Here is a 15,714-nt window from a genome sequence, read left to right as displayed (position 1 = left end):
GATACACTTGTATGAAGTTAAGAGTTAAGTTTTTAACGATTATGTGATATCGGATCGGATCTTTGAGATTTCGAATGTGTAATGTAAGATTACTTCGGATAAAGAATCACCTATAGGATCTTTTTATTTGTTATTTAAATAAAGGAAAGTATCTCGTAGTTACGAAAATGGTACTTTTCGAACCTCTAACAAGTAATAATCAGAAAACAGATACCATTCTAGCCGATATATTTTGAGCAATTTAAAACCGGAAATTGGGAATGGAATTTCATGGAATTCCAAAGGCACAGATTTAGGAATATGCAGTATAAATTTACCCAAGTTTAATATTTATTTTTGGTGTGTAAAAGGTTAATGTCTTGCTGCGAAATTAAGCGTGTCAACAATCAATATAGAAGGTGGACATTTTTCTAAGTATAGGATCGCTGATTATAACAAATTTTTAATGGAGAATGGTTATAGTTTATGGCGGCTTGCACATATCATATACTATTCTAAATATTTCATAATTTTTAATTGTTATTTTTGAAGTGTTTAATATTAAAATGTAGTTTCTTGTGGAAGGGGTATCTGTTAGTAAAGAATCTTTATTTTGTGCTTGTGTGCAAGCATCAGAGAAGAATCCATGTCCACAAACGATACGCTTTCGCAGCAGTCTCTAATGTCTAAAAGCTCATAATCAAATACACGATCAATAATCAAAGACCCAAAGGTTATCGCTTTATTTTTCAGATCGGTATAGCTGAATATATCGTCTGATTTATTTGGGTGTAAATTAGTACAGACAACCAAAATTCTGTCCTGAATATTTTTCAATCTCCTTTTGGGTATTCTCATTTAGATGCGGGATGTTCTTTTCCGATTTTATATTTGTCGAATAAATCATTCAAGATTTAGAGTGCTAATAAGCTTTTTTTGTTTTTCTTTTGGCAGATTATCAGAGTTTTTATTATTATATATTTTTATATTTTGCGCGAGTGGGCGTTGTTTGAGACTTCTTGAATCTTGATCATGGTAGGCAATTCTGACCCTTAATCATTACCATTCTTATGCATACTTTTTTCCTCATTTTAGCAATGGACTGAAAACCCAATTGGCTTTATTGTGATTGTGAACGTAAAAATGTTGAAAATGGGTTCTATTAGTGTATCACATAAAAATGCCATAACAGATATTAGATCACCATACTCGCAAACGTGAGAGACCTTCAATGGGAATTTCATGTAATCTGACTGTTTTGGTGATCACAGGCTTACGATTCCACCTTTCAGCAGAGCTACTTCTGTTACCCTGTCTCATTCATTGAAAAGGTTTCTAGGACTTTTTGCCAGCAATTTTTTTCTTCTTTTTCCCGTCATTCTCCATAGAACTAATAAACAGGACAATAATGTGAAATTTAATGTTGAAGCAAGCAACAACACTTTCTCTTCTTTGATTTGGTTTGATTGGCATTTTGATAACTCATTTTCATGTCCCATTCACATTGAATTAACTTAACTTCCTTTGAATCATTGCAGCCTCATTTGGAAAAGGGTGACAAAAGTATGTTCTATAATTATAACCCATTTTTTTTTTTAAGTTCTTTTTTTTTCCCCAACACAATACATATGTTTGATTGGGTGTTTTAAACTTACAGTTATAATGCCGCCCTCAGCTCTTGACCGGCTCGGTAAATACTAATTCTCGCACTCGAAAGCCATTTTTTTTTTCCCATTTCGAAATGTTTGACTGAGAAACCACTCGATCACTCTCCAGCGTCCTTACAGATCGACTACCCGATGCTGTTTGAGCTAAACAATCCCATCACGGGACGGGAAACTCATTGTGGGGTCCTCGAATTCGTTGCCGAGGAGGGCGTGATATACTTACCGTACTGGGTACCAACACACTTTTTGCTCTTCTTACCATTACTCGTCTAATTCTTCGTTCTCTCGGCTTATAGATGATGCAAAACATGGTGCTTCAAGAAGGCGACATCGTCCAAGTGAAGAGCGCGAGCCTCGTGAAGGGAACGTTTGTGAAGTTGCAGCCTCACACCAAGGACTTCTTAGATATCTCCAACCCCAAGGCCATGTGGGTTTTGATTGAGCTTTGATTTGATTTGGTCATTTTGTTGCACTTGACTGAGAACTATGTATAGGTCTGATTTTTTCTTTTATTTTTTTCCGGTTTTTTGCAGATTGGAGACCACACTGAGGAACTACTCTTGCTTGACCACCGGGGACACGATCATGGTCCCTTATAACAACAATAAGTACTACATCGATGTTGTCGAAACGAAGCCCTCTGACGCGGTCAGCATCATCGAGACAGATTGCGAGGTTGACTTTGCGCCGCCTCTCGATTACAAGGAACCCGAAGCGCTTGCACCGCCGCCGGCTTTGTCTAAGAGGAAACTACCAGAAGGTTTTTTTTTTTTTTTTTTTTGTCCGTGTTTTGTGAGATTCGTGTTTATTATGTTACAAGTGTCCGAAGAGATTTTTTTTTTTTTTTTAAGCTGAAGAAGAGGAACCCCCTAAACAGATTGCGAAGTTCGTCCCGTTTTCTGGTCCATCAAGACAACCTAATGGAAAACCACCTCAACGAGTGGAGGCCGAGAGTCGAACTGAGATTACGGAGGCACCTAGTACACGTCAGCGTTCTGGGAAGCTTGTCTTTGGCGGTTCAAATACGAACAAGCCGCGGCCAAATGATACTGAAAAGGTTCTGGTCGCCATTTATTCTCTGATGTCCGAGCGCTGTTTAATCCTAGCTTCTGATAAGTTTTTATTTTTGTTAGGATTCGGCGAAAAACGAAAAGCAAGAGACTCCTCCGAAGTTCCAAGCTTTCACCGGGAAGAAGTATTCACTCAAAAGCTGATCAGCTTTTTTTTTTTCCGGTTAAAATTTTATAATAGGCCAATTAAAAAGCATAGACTTGTCTATCAAATAGGTCTTGATTATTTCCTTCAACTTAAAAGTGGAACTCAGTTTATTACAAGTAAAGTGAGTTCCATTTTTCTTTTAATTTTTACTATCTGAATTCAGATTTCTTCTCTTGCTAGCATCTTGCTTTTTTAGGCTCTACTTTTCTTGCAACCTAAGCTTCCAGAGCCTAGAATAATAATTTTTTTCAAAGTTGCCGACACGCGCTAAATTATTGGAGACATTCACGTGGGTTTGACTTTGACAATAACCCAGAATTAAACGCAATTTCCATTTCCAAAACATTTAATGCCTTCGATCACCTTGTTCTTCACATGATCACGATGCTAGTCTTGACTCTTGAATCAGCAAAATCACACCACCCTATTTCTCTCTTATTGACCTTATTAATACGTATATATAAGAAACTTAATACATCAAGTGCTTACTTAATTGCTACTACTTTTATCATGTTCTGGTTTGTAGTTTAAGGTAAAGAAAAGCACAGAACTAAGCCTCTACAGAAGTCTCGATAGATATTTTCCCAGAATATCCGACACCTTCGATCTTCTCTTCTGCTTCCCATAGCTCTGGCAGTGCTTCCTTGATGTTATGGATGCTCTCCAGCGCGTAATCAACGCCTGTGATTCGCTGAGAAGACCCAATCTAAACACAAAATTTCGTTACAGATCGATTAAAATAAATAAAATAAACCAGTCTGTAAATTAATCCAGAAATTTAAATGCCAATTACCAAAACGGTTGTGAGGCACACCCTTTTCCCTGTCTGTATATTACGAATGCTGTCATCGAAAAACACCTGAGAGAGGAAGAAACAGAATTCAATGTTACGAGCGATGAACTAAAGAAAGAGATTTTTTTCGGTGACTGACTGTTCGCTTAGGGTCGATGTTTTCCATGTCGAAGACTGTCTCGAACGCTTCTGCGAAGGGCTTGCAGAGGACCGGGGTCTTTGGGAGGAGATCCGAGTCGAATTGACCCAAATACTGTTCGATGTCGACGATTCCGGCGCTTGGTTTTTGCTCGGCATTGCGATTCGGGTTCAGAGTCTCGAAGCTTATGACGCCCTGAAAGCAGTCTTCCAATCCGAGCCTCGCAAGTGCTCGTGCCGCGTGAGCGTCGTCCCCGTTCGTGAACAGCTAAAAAAAACAAAACAAAACAAAACAAAAACATTACAACCATCACCACAAGAAGAAAAGAAATGACTAATAGTTCAAAGCATAAACAGGACAAAGAAAACTCACGAGTTTTCGAATGGGAAGGCTGTTCAAAATCCCCCGAAGAACAGGGTCGGGTTTGAGGAGGTTGTAAGGCAATCTTCCGTGGACAAAGCTGTGGAAATCATCGTAGTCGAACTCGTAACCCAAAGCCTGACAAATAAAAGGGCAATCTTTTTTATAACAGCCTTGTCTAAATGACTTGTTAACTTACGCTTTTTGTCACAGGCAATTACTGAGTTAGATCATAATTCATACCTTGAGACCAGCCATGGTAGTCCCATATTTCTTGTACAAGAAAACGCATAGCTCAGGAATTTTGCTCTCCTCTATTCCAAGCTTTACAAGCATATATTCTACGAGCAACAAACCAAAAAAAATAAAAAATAAAAATAAAAATAAAAATAAATTAATGAGATCATGAAACGTGTATTGTTGATTAATTATTACCTTGAATATTCTTGGTGACTTGTGCTGAAATTCCATTACCGAGAGGATATAGAGTGTCATCCAGATCTGGAAGTTGAATGTTCAGAGACATACAGTTACGTTTTAGAAGTATATATGTACATATATACCGAATTTCACTAGAGATATCAATTTTTTTTGGCAAAAAGTATATATAGATGAAGATCACAAGGGCTTACCAAAGAGAAGACAGTCGTATTTTGCTTCCAGGGCTTGTTCGTGGTTCTCCATTTAACTGTACAACAAGGGATTCATACATTTTAATGGTCAATATTATCTTCGCTAAAAAAATAAAAATTAAAAAAATATGTTTTTGCAACATCTTCAGTGAAATAAAAGAAAATCTGCGACGCGATAATTCTGCACGATCAATATTTGTAGTGCAACCAATATGTGTATATATACACGCTTTGGGCACATAAACAGTTCGATAACATACAGATTAGAGCTATGAGATTTAAATCACGTAATGTGATCATAACCAGCATTATTATTATCCTTTGATCGTAAAAGACGAACAAAACGACGAACGATAAAGCACAAAAACTGAAACGAAGGGTTGGTTAATAGTTTATACCACAGATCTAGAATGTACTTTGAAGAAAATAATAGTGACTTAAAACCGATCGTTTGGTTGGAAATAAATGGAGAGATTGAAATGAATGAAGAGAGAGAGTGAGAGAGGGTTTTTTATAGGAGGAAAAAGCAGAAAAATGGGAGCAACATTAATTTGACGATCTGTTTTCACGTGGTCGTATCATATATTGACACGTTTCTTGCTTGAACCCTCGTACCCTTTCACTTTCGCATTTTGACGATCCAATAAAATATCTATCGGAGAGTCACGTCGACGGTCTTTTAAAGTTATGCCTTATTTTATTTTTCACTTTTGATTCTGTCGTTTTTGAGTCTTGAGACTATTCACACGCGTCTCTAGCCACGTCCCTGGGGAATAGTTTAGCCCTAGTAAAGGATATTTCAAAATCTCAATGTAAGTTCTTTATAATTAATACTTACACTATAATCAAAGCAAAAGATTTCCGTGTTTTCTAGTCTAGCTATTTGTTATCAACCATATTCAATGTGACCTCAAATTTTCGTTTATAGCATAATTGGCGACTGGTTTGACATTTTGACATTAAGAAATAATTTGCAGGTTTTTCTTCCACCCTATTTTTCTAAAAACTCAAAAAGATATTTTCAACGGTAAATGCGAGTTGGTGATACAGTTGTACTTGAGATTTGAGACCGAGTTTATTATTTTTCTTTAAAGAAAACATGAGTCGTGACTAGGATTTGCAATCACGAAGTAGGTATAAGTTGATATCGCGTGTGTGAAATAAAAAAAAATGATCTCGAAAGCTGTATGTACTCGTCGTGAAAAACAAGAGTATTTAAAACAAAACCATATGTTCCCTAAATTAAAGAGACGCATCATAAGATATGATATTGATACGATGCGCTTTATTCCATATGGCGTTTGGTCACAAGAAAAATAATCCGAGTCACACTGTTACTAATTAAATTAATATATTATCATTATGTGGAAGTCGTGGGCTAATGTCTCTAGTTTGACTAAGTTTTGGCAGGCATCACATTTATCAAAGCCACCCCTGAAAAGAAAAAAAGATACAAATAATGTATAAATATAACCATTCCAACGAAGAATATCAACACAGAAAAAGATTGGTTATTCTGCGAAATCTGCATGTTTAACATTCATGCATATTTTTACTACAAGTTATATCAACCTCAACAAACTCATTCTTGCTGGTAAAATATTACATTTCTAGAAGGAAAAATAAAGTCTATTCCAGATCTCAGAATCCATTTTCCAAATATTAATGGTGTGTGATAACAAAAAAAAACAAAGTTTACAAATTCCGTTGCAAATATGGAGAATATTTGTAATAATAAAAAAAAAATCCCATGAGACCGAAGAAAGCTTATTCATGTACACGGTAGTTAAAAAGCCTAATTCCCGGCAATTCGATCCAATCATGTCGGGACAACCTGAGGTATCAAAGGCGAGGCGCCGCCATCTTCTTCCACAGGCACAGTATCCGAAGGAGTTTCGACGGATTTATCGTCTTCCTCTTGAAACCCTTGCTTGAACTTCTCGTAGTTTGACAGTTCGGCGTATTTGAACGGGCGTTCTCCGAGCACCTTGATCAGATCCTCCTGGTGAAGCACTTCCTTCTCGAGCAACAGCTCCGCAATCTGAGCCACTTGCTCTTTGTGCTCTTCGATGACCTGGACCGTCTTCTCGTACGCCTTGGCAACCCACTCTCGCACCTCGGTGTCGATGATCGCCCCGGTTTTGCTGCTGTAGGGTTTGGTCATCTCGAAAGAGTCCTCTCGTTGAGGGAACGAGAGAAGCCCGACTTTTTCGCTGAACCCGTAGACCGCCACTTGGGCATAGGTCATCTTCGTCACCTTCTCCAAGTCGTTCTGCGCTCCGGTCGAGATTTTTCCCAATATAACCTGGCGACACAGGAATCGTCATAATCAAGTGCCTATTAAAGGTCGGACGTGAACAGAGAGTAATGGACGTACCTGTTCGGCGGCTCTTCCACCGAGGGTCATGCAAGTCATGTCGAAGAGCTGTTCCTTGGTCATAAGGAGGTTTTCATTTGGGACGTACTGAGCGAATCCGAGCGCTGCGGTGCCTCGAGGAACGATGGTCACTTTCAGCAACGGCTCTGCATATTCCAAGAACCAACCGGCAACGGCGTGGCCTGACTCGTGATACGCAACGGTTCGGCGTTCAAGCTTGCTTATCACCTGCAAAACCAAAGCAGTAATTATGACATACTCGTGCCTTTTCCAAAGGGAAAACGGGGAATAAATATAGCACTGTGAACAAAAGGATTCTAAGGACAGTCCTAGCACAAATTAAAGGTTTGGGGAACTCTACTATAAATATGAGTAGTGCCGATACTTTGCTAGTTATAAGACAAATAAGAGCAAACAGTAACACATTGACGTAAAATTAAATTAAAAAAAAAAAAAAAAAATCTATGTTGCATGTAACAAAGAAAGAAAAAAATTCCAGGTTGCATGCAGAAAAGAAAAGGAAAGATAAACGCCCATAAAGAAATCAAGGGGAAGATGAGTATGGTCAAGTGTTATGCAGTCTCCTAATCACTATATATATACATATAATCACAAATTTTATGCAGATCTAAAAACATGGTGTTGATTGGACCGAGCTTCAAACCAAAGAACAGTCATGAAACGTGCCAAGACACCAAACACTAGAGGTCATGCATAAAGGAACTTGAGATGTTACCCTGTTTTTCTTCTCCAAACCACCAATAATCCTATCGATAGCCGACTCAAAATGCTGCATCGTGATTTTCGGAGACTCTGTTCTCGCAGCGACCAAAGCAGCTTCATTGCACACATTGGCGATGTCGGCTCCAGCAAATCCAGGAGTGAGAGCCGCGAGCCTCTGGGAGTAAAATACGGGCTCCTGATCAAGTTTAATCTTCTTCAAGTAGACCTGGAAGATCTGCTCACGGCCTTTGATGTCAGGTTTGTCGATGCTAATTTGGCGATCGAATCTACCAGGTCTTAACAGGGCTTTGTCCAAGATATCCGGTCTGTTGGTGCCAGCTAGCACAACTACCCCGGCCGTTGTTCCAAAGCCGTCCATTTCCACTAAGAGCTGGTTCAAAGTACTTTCACGCTCGTCATTGGAGCCCGAGAGCCCTCCTCGACCCCTTGCTCGACCAATGGCATCAATCTCGTCAATGAACACTATGCTCGGAGCGCACTGCCTCGCCTCCTGGAACAAGTTCCTAACCCTAGACGGTCCGACCCCGACAAACATCTCCATGAAATCGGAACCGGATATCGATAGGAAGGGCACGCCAGACTCCCCTGCGGTTGCTTTCGCAAGAAGAGTTTTACCCGTGCCCGGAGGACCGACCAAAAGCGCGCCTTTGGGGATTTTCGCACCCAAATCCTCGTATTTCTTGGGGTTCTTGAGGAAGTGCACAAACTCCATAATTTCTTGCTTTGCCTCATCACAGCCAGCAACATCTCGGAAATAGACCTGAACAATTCGTATAGTGAAAAAACCAATAACATGGTTAAAGCTGTAAAAAAGGTGGCTGAATAAGAAGAAACACTGATATCAAATTGACGGGAAGGCTAACCTTGTTTTTGGTATTTTTGTCGACTTTAGTAATGTGGGCTTTTCCGATGCTAAATATTCCACGGGCTCCCTTTCCACCGCCACCTCCGACGCCGAGCCCGCTTTGCATTTTCCGTCCCATGAACATAAGGGTTCCCAGAAGCAATAGTGTTGGAGCAAACCTCATGAGTTCTTGGTACCACACCATTTCAGAGGTGTATGTGACAGGGACAAAATCATGAGGATCCGTTCCCAAGGCCTCTTGAGCTTCCTCCAATTTCTCCTCGAAAGACTCGACACTTCCGATATTGAAATAATATTTGTACGTTCCACTCTTTCGAGCCGGGGCACCGCCACCTGGACCTTGGGCGATCTCAGCACTCGCTTGATCGTGTCCCGGGTTCCTCACATATACTTTTGCTACTGATTTATTTGTGACAACTATGCGTTCCACTAAACCTGCTTCCAGAAGCTTGTTTTTGAACTCTTGAAAGCTAATCTGCAAGAGGAATGCTATTAAAAGACGAGAAATAAGAAAACTTATCATCTTCCATGGGAAAGGAAGAGTTTTGGCAGGTAAAGCCCGAAAGAGAACAATAATATAAATGCAATTAAGCTATAAAAGACACACCCCTTTTTTCGCAGCAAATGAATCAGATGAATGTATACCTGTTGTTCTTCAGTGGAACCAAGAGAGAAGGAATAAAGGACAAGTCCAATGGCTAAAAAAGGTGCGATTATGTTTTGGAACTGCTTCATAAAAGCCTCGTGAAAATCTCCATGATCGCCGGTGTTCGAGTCATCTAATACAAATGAAACGTCATAGATTGCATGAGATATGCTTCCTAAGTTGAAGATACACATTCACACAAAGGCTTATCTTAAATAGCCCCTTCCAGACGGAAGTATCTACCTTGTTACCAGAATAAAACTACAAAATCTACCAACTAAAAGTTGTGACCTAATTCCGACAGAGAGTCAGGAAATCAAGCGTGTTATCTGCTTCTAAAGTCGAGGCAAAAGTTCAATGCTAAATGGCACATACAAGAAACGATTCTATAGCCGTCCACAACCAAAATACAGATCAAAGAAAGAACTCAGAGAGAGAGAGAGGTTTAAGAGATAAATGGTCGTTGCGTGAGCTAAACAATGGGGATCAGTACCTTTGGACTCGGATTTCTGCTCATCGCCCTTTGGAATTTCTTTCTTTTCCTTTGGAAAATAGTTCTCGTAGTCTGAAATTAAACCCTTTATTAGACCCATATTCGTCTGAAAATCACCAAACCATAAGTAACAATGAAAACTTACTCTTTTTCTTTGGGGTTTCGCTAGAGAACAGTCTGCGAAATTGAGGGCTCGCGAACATGTATCGAATATCCGAAGCCGGTGACTTCCCGATTGAAGCCACATAACCCCGAATAAACCCTAAAGCGCCGTCAAATCGATGACCAACATACGATTCAAACCCTGACACCCCTAATTTCCCCTCGCTTCCGTTCACAATCGCGGGTCTCGGAACGCCGTACAATGAATTCTAAAGGACCAAAAAGCCATCAGAGAACGACCGAAATGAAAGTAATCAACGTATATAAAACTGCAAACTTACTTTGGAGCGAGAAGATCGTGAAAAGGAACGTCCAATTCTGGAAAAGTTCATCCTTTCGGAGACGGGTAGAGAGCTATGATTTCAGTTCCCAAGAAACGAGATTTTTGGGGGAAAAACAAACTATTTAGGGTTTTATACTTTCTCGAGGTTGAAGATGAAAGAAAATAAATTGATCTTAGAAAAGAACGATAAAAATATATATCTGGAGCAACTTGTATCGAAAATTATCAGGGATCCTGATTCAAGTAGTAATGCAAAATCTGCGACGCAAAAATACGGGACAGATTTTTGGTTTTAGTGATCCAGCGACGAACACATCCTATGTTTGGGTGTTCGAACGAATATAGTAGGTATTTTTGTAAATATCTGTATTGTTTAATTTATGATAAATACGTGGACTTTCGGATTTTTCCTTGGCAAGCAAGATTTTAATTTTTTAGGCCGAACCACGCCAACAGATTTGTGCTTAGAAAACCAATAACTAAAAGGTAACTAAAAAAAGGGTGTGTTTAATATGTTCGCTATAAAAAAAATATATAAAAAATCAAATAGCGGCTACGTCCACTTCAACGAACCGCTGAGGCCTCGCCCATCGACGTCGAAGAAAATCCCTTCCAATTGAGCCCACAGATGTCGTGACTTCATGTTTTCATTCACGCGGCTCTTTCTTACTAGTTATATATATATATATATTTGGTCGCGACAGTTATCGCAATTGTTTTGTGTCTAATGGTCTACAACCGCGAATTTATACACCACTGAATTTCTAAAAAAAAAAAATTCTTCATACACCTGCTTCTTTCGCTGTTTCCATGTAATCTAATAGATTATGCACATTAACTCAATATCACTGAGCACACTATTGGGGATTCTCAGATATTGCGTCTGATATAAGAGTGCAGATAGTGGATTCTCCAATCTCCCCACAACGGGGAAATGGCGCCCGAAGAACTGATTCCCTGATATAGGAGGTTCATCCTTGCAAGGAGCGTTTCATGAAACGCTCGCCAAATGAACGCTCTAACTTTAACTGGTATGTCGATTTGCCACATGTGTTTTAACCATATGCCTTCTTGGGGGTAAGTGGCATATCGACTTGTTGAAGAATTTCCAAAAGGTGCCTTGTGCATGTAAAGTGCCACATGAGGTTGATCAAGAGTTGACTCGCGCTCGTAAAGTATCAAACGAGTTTATCCATTTTCCGCTTTACACTCAGAGAAATTTCTTGGATTTGATATACATCGAGGGGGTGAAAAAACTTGTCGATTAAAACGTCGTTCCATTTTTTATCCACGTCGATCATGTCCCTGACATGCATATCTGCGTCCATTTAAATGAGTGAAATGAGCGATTTGAACACCAAGGGCCTAGGTTTTTGTTGATGTCGAATTCGGTTCAACAACAATCATAAAATTATAAGTTACATTTTTTGTATCTTTTATTTATATTTATGTGGATCACAGGAATTCGTCGTATAAGAACAGAGTAAAACTTATTTATGATAATATATAATGAGGAAACAAACGAGAAGCAAGAACTAAAGATCGAAAAGAAAAGCTTTATTGAATATTAGTCGAATAAATTCGATGGACCGAGCTCAACGAATGTTTTTATTACAGATTTGACAATAATAACAATAATATAAAAAGATGATACATTTCTAGCTAAAATGGATCTATTTATAGCTAAAGGTCAACTCATCTTCGTCGCCGATCTTGCTGACACGTGATTGGTCTGAAGAGCTTGGGGGATCCACATACGTATTGACTTGAGTTGGTGATGGCGATAAGATTGGACGGGTGAACACGTTGTCAGCTTGGACTCAATCTTGGCGAAGAGCTGAGATCGTTTGGACAAGCTAGGCTTGGCTAAGATGAAGACATGGATTTGATCGCTTTGATAAGCTGAGCAGAATAAATCCCTCGTGGATTATTCTTTTACTTGGGCTTTGGCCCACCTGGATGGCCTAGGTGAGGATGTCGAATCCTACTCCTAGAGTAACCAATGGTCGCTAATTGGGGAGATGTATCTATTTTTCACCTACCATCTAGCGTATTGAGACATTAGACTTAATGCCCATAACAAATTGTTTCAATTTGCGAGCCATGCTCGGTTGAGTTTGGTTTGAAATCTCAACCTTATTCAATCAGTGATTTATTTTTTATTTTTTATTTTTTATTTTTTTAAGACAATTTTTCTACGAGTGAGAATTAAACTCACGACTTTCACTTTGGAGCTCGTGTGAAATTACAAACTAAACTATGTGAGCCACAATTTCTTCATTTCTAGAAGAATCATATGAAATTGTCTATAGTTGTTACGAGAAGTTTGCTTTTTATGTCATAGAATCAGGCGATACAGAAGGAAAAAAAAAAGTTAAGAAGAAGAACAAGACAAGAAGAAGAAGCAAGATTGTAAAATGTCAAAATAAGCAATTTATACGGGTAATGAGGAGAACAGAGATATTCGGTATTGGCAATTTCCTCTATTTGTTGTTAGTAACTTGATATACGGCAAGGGATTATTCCTATTCTATGACTTCTTCAATGGTTTTGGACCAAAATCAAATAAGTCAAATTTAATCATAAAATATGACTACATAAATTGAGCTATTACATTTATATCCTTTCAATTTAGTTTAACCTTTTTCTTTTAATTTTATTACCTATGTCAATTTGGAATTAAAATTTGAAACCGTCCAAAATTTTTCTTTTCTTCTTCTTCTGCGTTTCTTTTCTTCTTCTTCGTCTAAAATCTCTCTCTCTCGCGTCCAAAGTCTTTCTCTCTCTCTATCTCTCTCCATTTCGCTCTCTCTCACCGAAACCTTAAACAAACCCACCGCTCCTCTCTCCCACTCCAGTTCATCTTCTACATTTCTTCGGCCGAAACCCACCACGCCTCTCACCTAGACCTCACCGAAACCACCGCGCCTCTCTCGCTCTCTCTTTCTCTCTCCAGTTCTTCTCCATTTCTTCGGCAAAAACCACCCAAAATGACGAATACCCAGACCCCTAACGACGAACACCCAGACCAAAACCCTAAAACCACACCCATTTTGGCCGAAACTCAAACCCAAATACCGGACCCAAACTCAAACCCGAAGAAGAAATCCCCTGCCAAGAAACCCAAACCCTCGCCTGAGAAATCTCCCCCGGTGGTGCATAGAAGTCCTCGCGTTTCCCATCCCTTGCATGATAAATCTCCTCCGAGCGTGGCGAAGAAGAATCCGAGCGCTGCGAAGAAGAAGCCGAGTGTTGCAAAGAAGAAGAGGAAGACGACCGTCTCAAAGTCGCCGAAGTCTCCGGCCAAGCGACCAAAAATAGATATCAATGTGGTATCCGAAGATGATTCATTTGATGATTTCGCCGATGATATGCCTCAACAACATAACGGGTAAGGATGTTTGTCATTATAAATGTCTACTTTGGACCAGTAAATATATTTTTAAATTTAATATTATGTATTATATTGACAACGGAGACTGCGAGATGTTTGTCATTAAGACCGCAGAGTTCTTGATGCACGGGCTTCTATTGACGGATTTGAAGCAAGTCAACATGGGCATGTACCGCCAAAAGCTAGTGATTGATCTTTATAGGCACGACAGTTTGAAGCAAGAGAATAGATGCATGTCTGACACTGATATGTGATGTGTAGTATTAGCGACATTGATATGTATGTTTTTATTTTGCTATCTCATAACTATGATATTAGGTAGCATTAAGATGTCTTCAGGATATGGTAATCTTTTGTGTGTGGTATTATCAGATGTGTTCAGGTACACTATTTAATGTCTAGAGTATGTTATTTGACTGATGTGTGTGGTATTATCTTTTGTGTGTGTATTATCAGATGTGTGTGGTATTTACTGATGTGTTCAGGTATGGTATTTAATAAAGCTGAGGTTTTATTGATAATAAAACTGCAGTTTTATTGACATCATTGTCTATAAAACTGAGGTTTTATTGACATCATTGTCAATAAAACTGGGGTTTTATTGACATCATTGTCTATAAAACTGAGGTTTTATTGACATCATTGTCTATAAAACTGGGGTTTTATTGACATCATTGTCTATAAAACTGGGGTTTTATTGACATCATTGTCTATAAAACTGAGGTTTTATTGACATCATTGTCTATAAAACTGTCGGTTTTAAGAGAAGTAGAAGACTTTTAAAACTGGGGTTTTATTGACATCATTGTCTATAAAACTGTCGGTTTTAAGAGAAGTAGAAGACTTTCATATTAACAAAAGTCGCCACACGGTTATAGTGAATTGAGATATAGCCCACCTTTCGTTAATTTCTTGTAAATAGCCAAGTTAACTTATTAACAGATTAATAAAAGACTTATTTAATCCAGCCAAACATGTAAAACAGGTAGTTAATAGGCTGCCACGTATGCAAGTTGGCTATTTACAAAGTATTTACTAAATGTTGGCTAATTTACAATTCATATAGTTTAGGTGGCTTACATAGCCAATTTTTTGTAATTATAAAGTATTAGATCATTCATATTCAGAATTACAAAATGGTTACAACATTAAATTAAAACTTATTCAACGACTGCTTCTCTGAGACAAAGGAACAAGATCATCACATGTCTTTCTATTGTGTCCTTCTTTGCCGCACCTGCTACATTTACGCCCACTAGGCACTTCACCTTGGGATAGTATCTTTCTCTTCTTAGGTCTACCTGCAGGACGGCTGTTGAAGTAAGGAGGAAGTAATTTGATTTGTTTAACTTCAACAGGAATGTCCCATGCTTTAGCACTACCCTGGGGGTGGATGACACCTAAATAACACCATTTCCAATACTCGGTGGTATAATAGGCAGAACAAAAGTCCACAGGTGGAAGGTTACGAATATGACATGCCGCAATCGCGTGAGCGCATACAAAACTATCTGTTTGAAATTCTAAACATGAGCATGTTTTATGCTGCAAATTCACAGCCCATCTCTCTCCATCTTTATCTAAAACCTCAAACTCGAAAACAGAAGAAGGTTCTACCTACAATGAACAAGTATTTATAGTGAGTTCTGAAACAATAAACATTGGAACTTATTGGTATTAATGTCAATAAAAAGTCACAATGAGTTATTGAAAAATAATTAATTCCTGTTCTTTTTTATTTATATTAATGTTAATAAACACTGGAACTTATTGGTATTAATGTCAATAAAAAGTCACAGTGAGTTATTGAAAAATAATTAATACCTGTTCTTTTTTATTTATATTAATGTCAATAAACACTGGAACTTATTGGTATTAATGTCAATAAAAAGTCACAGTGAGTTATTGAAAAATAATTAGGATTAATTCCTTTTTTACCCCCTGGACTCGTACCTCGATTTC

At 38.6% G+C, this 15,714-nt stretch overlaps 3 protein-coding genes across 5 annotated transcripts; 1 reads left to right on the top strand and 2 right to left on the bottom strand.

The window, feature by feature from the left end:
- Positions 1 to 543: 543 nt before the first annotated feature.
- Positions 544 to 2,969, top strand: LOC149381881 (ubiquitin fusion degradation protein 1 B-like). The gene is made up of 10 exons (XM_089630393.1): positions 544 to 712; positions 934 to 1,014; positions 1,251 to 1,310; positions 1,518 to 1,542; positions 1,637 to 1,669; positions 1,756 to 1,877; positions 1,943 to 2,073; positions 2,180 to 2,406; positions 2,498 to 2,703; positions 2,780 to 2,969. The coding sequence occupies exons 2-10, from the start codon at positions 1,012 to 1,014 to the stop codon at positions 2,858 to 2,860; spliced, it is 888 nt and encodes a 295-aa protein (XP_089486519.1). The 5' UTR covers positions 544 to 712; positions 934 to 1,011; the 3' UTR covers positions 2,861 to 2,969.
- Positions 2,970 to 3,172: 203 nt separating this feature from the next.
- On the bottom strand, positions 3,173 to 5,301 carry LOC149381880 (Haloacid dehalogenase-like hydrolase (HAD) superfamily protein). Of its 3 annotated transcripts, none has more exons than XM_089630394.1 (8): positions 5,187 to 5,301; positions 4,789 to 4,844; positions 4,592 to 4,657; positions 4,400 to 4,497; positions 4,169 to 4,294; positions 3,797 to 4,063; positions 3,658 to 3,723; positions 3,173 to 3,570 (listed from the first exon to the last, which is right to left on the bottom strand). In XM_089630394.1, the coding sequence occupies exons 2-8, from the start codon at positions 4,838 to 4,840 to the stop codon at positions 3,415 to 3,417; spliced, it is 831 nt and encodes a 276-aa protein (XP_089486520.1). In that variant the 5' UTR covers positions 4,841 to 4,844; positions 5,187 to 5,301; the 3' UTR covers positions 3,173 to 3,414. The 3 variants fall into 3 exon arrangements, with proteins under 3 accessions (XP_089486520.1, XP_089486522.1, XP_089486521.1); XM_089630396.1 differs by lacking the exon at positions 5,187 to 5,301 and adding an exon at positions 5,049 to 5,147; XM_089630395.1 differs by lacking the exon at positions 5,187 to 5,301 and having other exon boundaries at positions 4,789 to 4,989.
- A 1,049-nt stretch (positions 5,302 to 6,350) lies between these two features.
- Positions 6,351 to 10,720, bottom strand: LOC149381879 (ATP-dependent zinc metalloprotease FTSH 10, mitochondrial-like). The gene is made up of 8 exons (XM_089630542.1): positions 10,357 to 10,720; positions 10,059 to 10,284; positions 9,914 to 9,985; positions 9,420 to 9,553; positions 8,773 to 9,249; positions 7,902 to 8,669; positions 7,166 to 7,393; positions 6,351 to 7,093 (listed from the first exon to the last, which is right to left on the bottom strand). Exons 1-8 carry the CDS (start codon positions 10,405 to 10,407, stop codon positions 6,608 to 6,610), a joined length of 2,442 nt encoding a protein of 813 aa, XP_089486668.1. The 5' UTR covers positions 10,408 to 10,720; the 3' UTR covers positions 6,351 to 6,607.
- Between the last annotated feature and the right edge of the window lie 4,994 nt (positions 10,721 to 15,714).

This window comes from Urtica dioica, chromosome 11 (genome assembly GCF_054948205.1).
Source record: "Urtica dioica subsp. dioica isolate 48M chromosome 11, U.dioica_male_clone48M_v1_H2, whole genome shotgun sequence".
Lineage (NCBI taxonomy): Eukaryota > Viridiplantae > Streptophyta > Magnoliopsida > Rosales > Urticaceae > Urtica > Urtica dioica.
Note: the sequence above shows the minus strand (reverse complement) of the source record. Positions and strands in the feature narration are given on the sequence as shown.

Bases quoted from the DNA above. Each gene is read 5' to 3' on its own strand.
- LOC149381881 (XM_089630393.1), top strand. The intron at 2,074-2,179 runs GTGGGTTTTGAT...GGTTTTTTGCAG, and splicing joins ATCTCCAACCCCAAGGCCAT to ATTGGAGACCACACTGAGGA. The intron at 2,407-2,497 runs GTTTTTTTTTTT...TTTTTTTTTAAG, and splicing joins TAAGAGGAAACTACCAGAAG to CTGAAGAAGAGGAACCCCCT.
- LOC149381880 (XM_089630394.1), bottom strand. From the start codon at position 4,840: ATGGAGAACCACGAACAAGCCCTGGAAGCAAAATACGACTGTCTTCTC. The intron at 3,724-3,796 runs GTCAGTCACCGA...TTCCTCTCTCAG, and splicing joins ACATCGACCCTAAGCGAACA to GTGTTTTTCGATGACAGCAT. The intron at 3,571-3,657 runs GTAATTGGCATT...TTTTGTGTTTAG, and splicing joins TGTGCCTCACAACCGTTTTG to ATTGGGTCTTCTCAGCGAAT.
- LOC149381879 (XM_089630542.1), bottom strand. From the start codon at position 10,407: ATGAACTTTTCCAGAATTGGACGTTCCTTTTCACGATCTTCTCGCTCC. The intron at 7,394-7,901 runs GTAACATCTCAA...TTGGTTTTGCAG, and splicing joins GTTTGGAGAAGAAAAACAGG to GTGATAAGCAAGCTTGAACG. The intron at 7,094-7,165 runs GTACGTCCATTA...CTGTGTCGCCAG, and splicing joins GTGGAAGAGCCGCCGAACAG to GTTATATTGGGAAAAATCTC.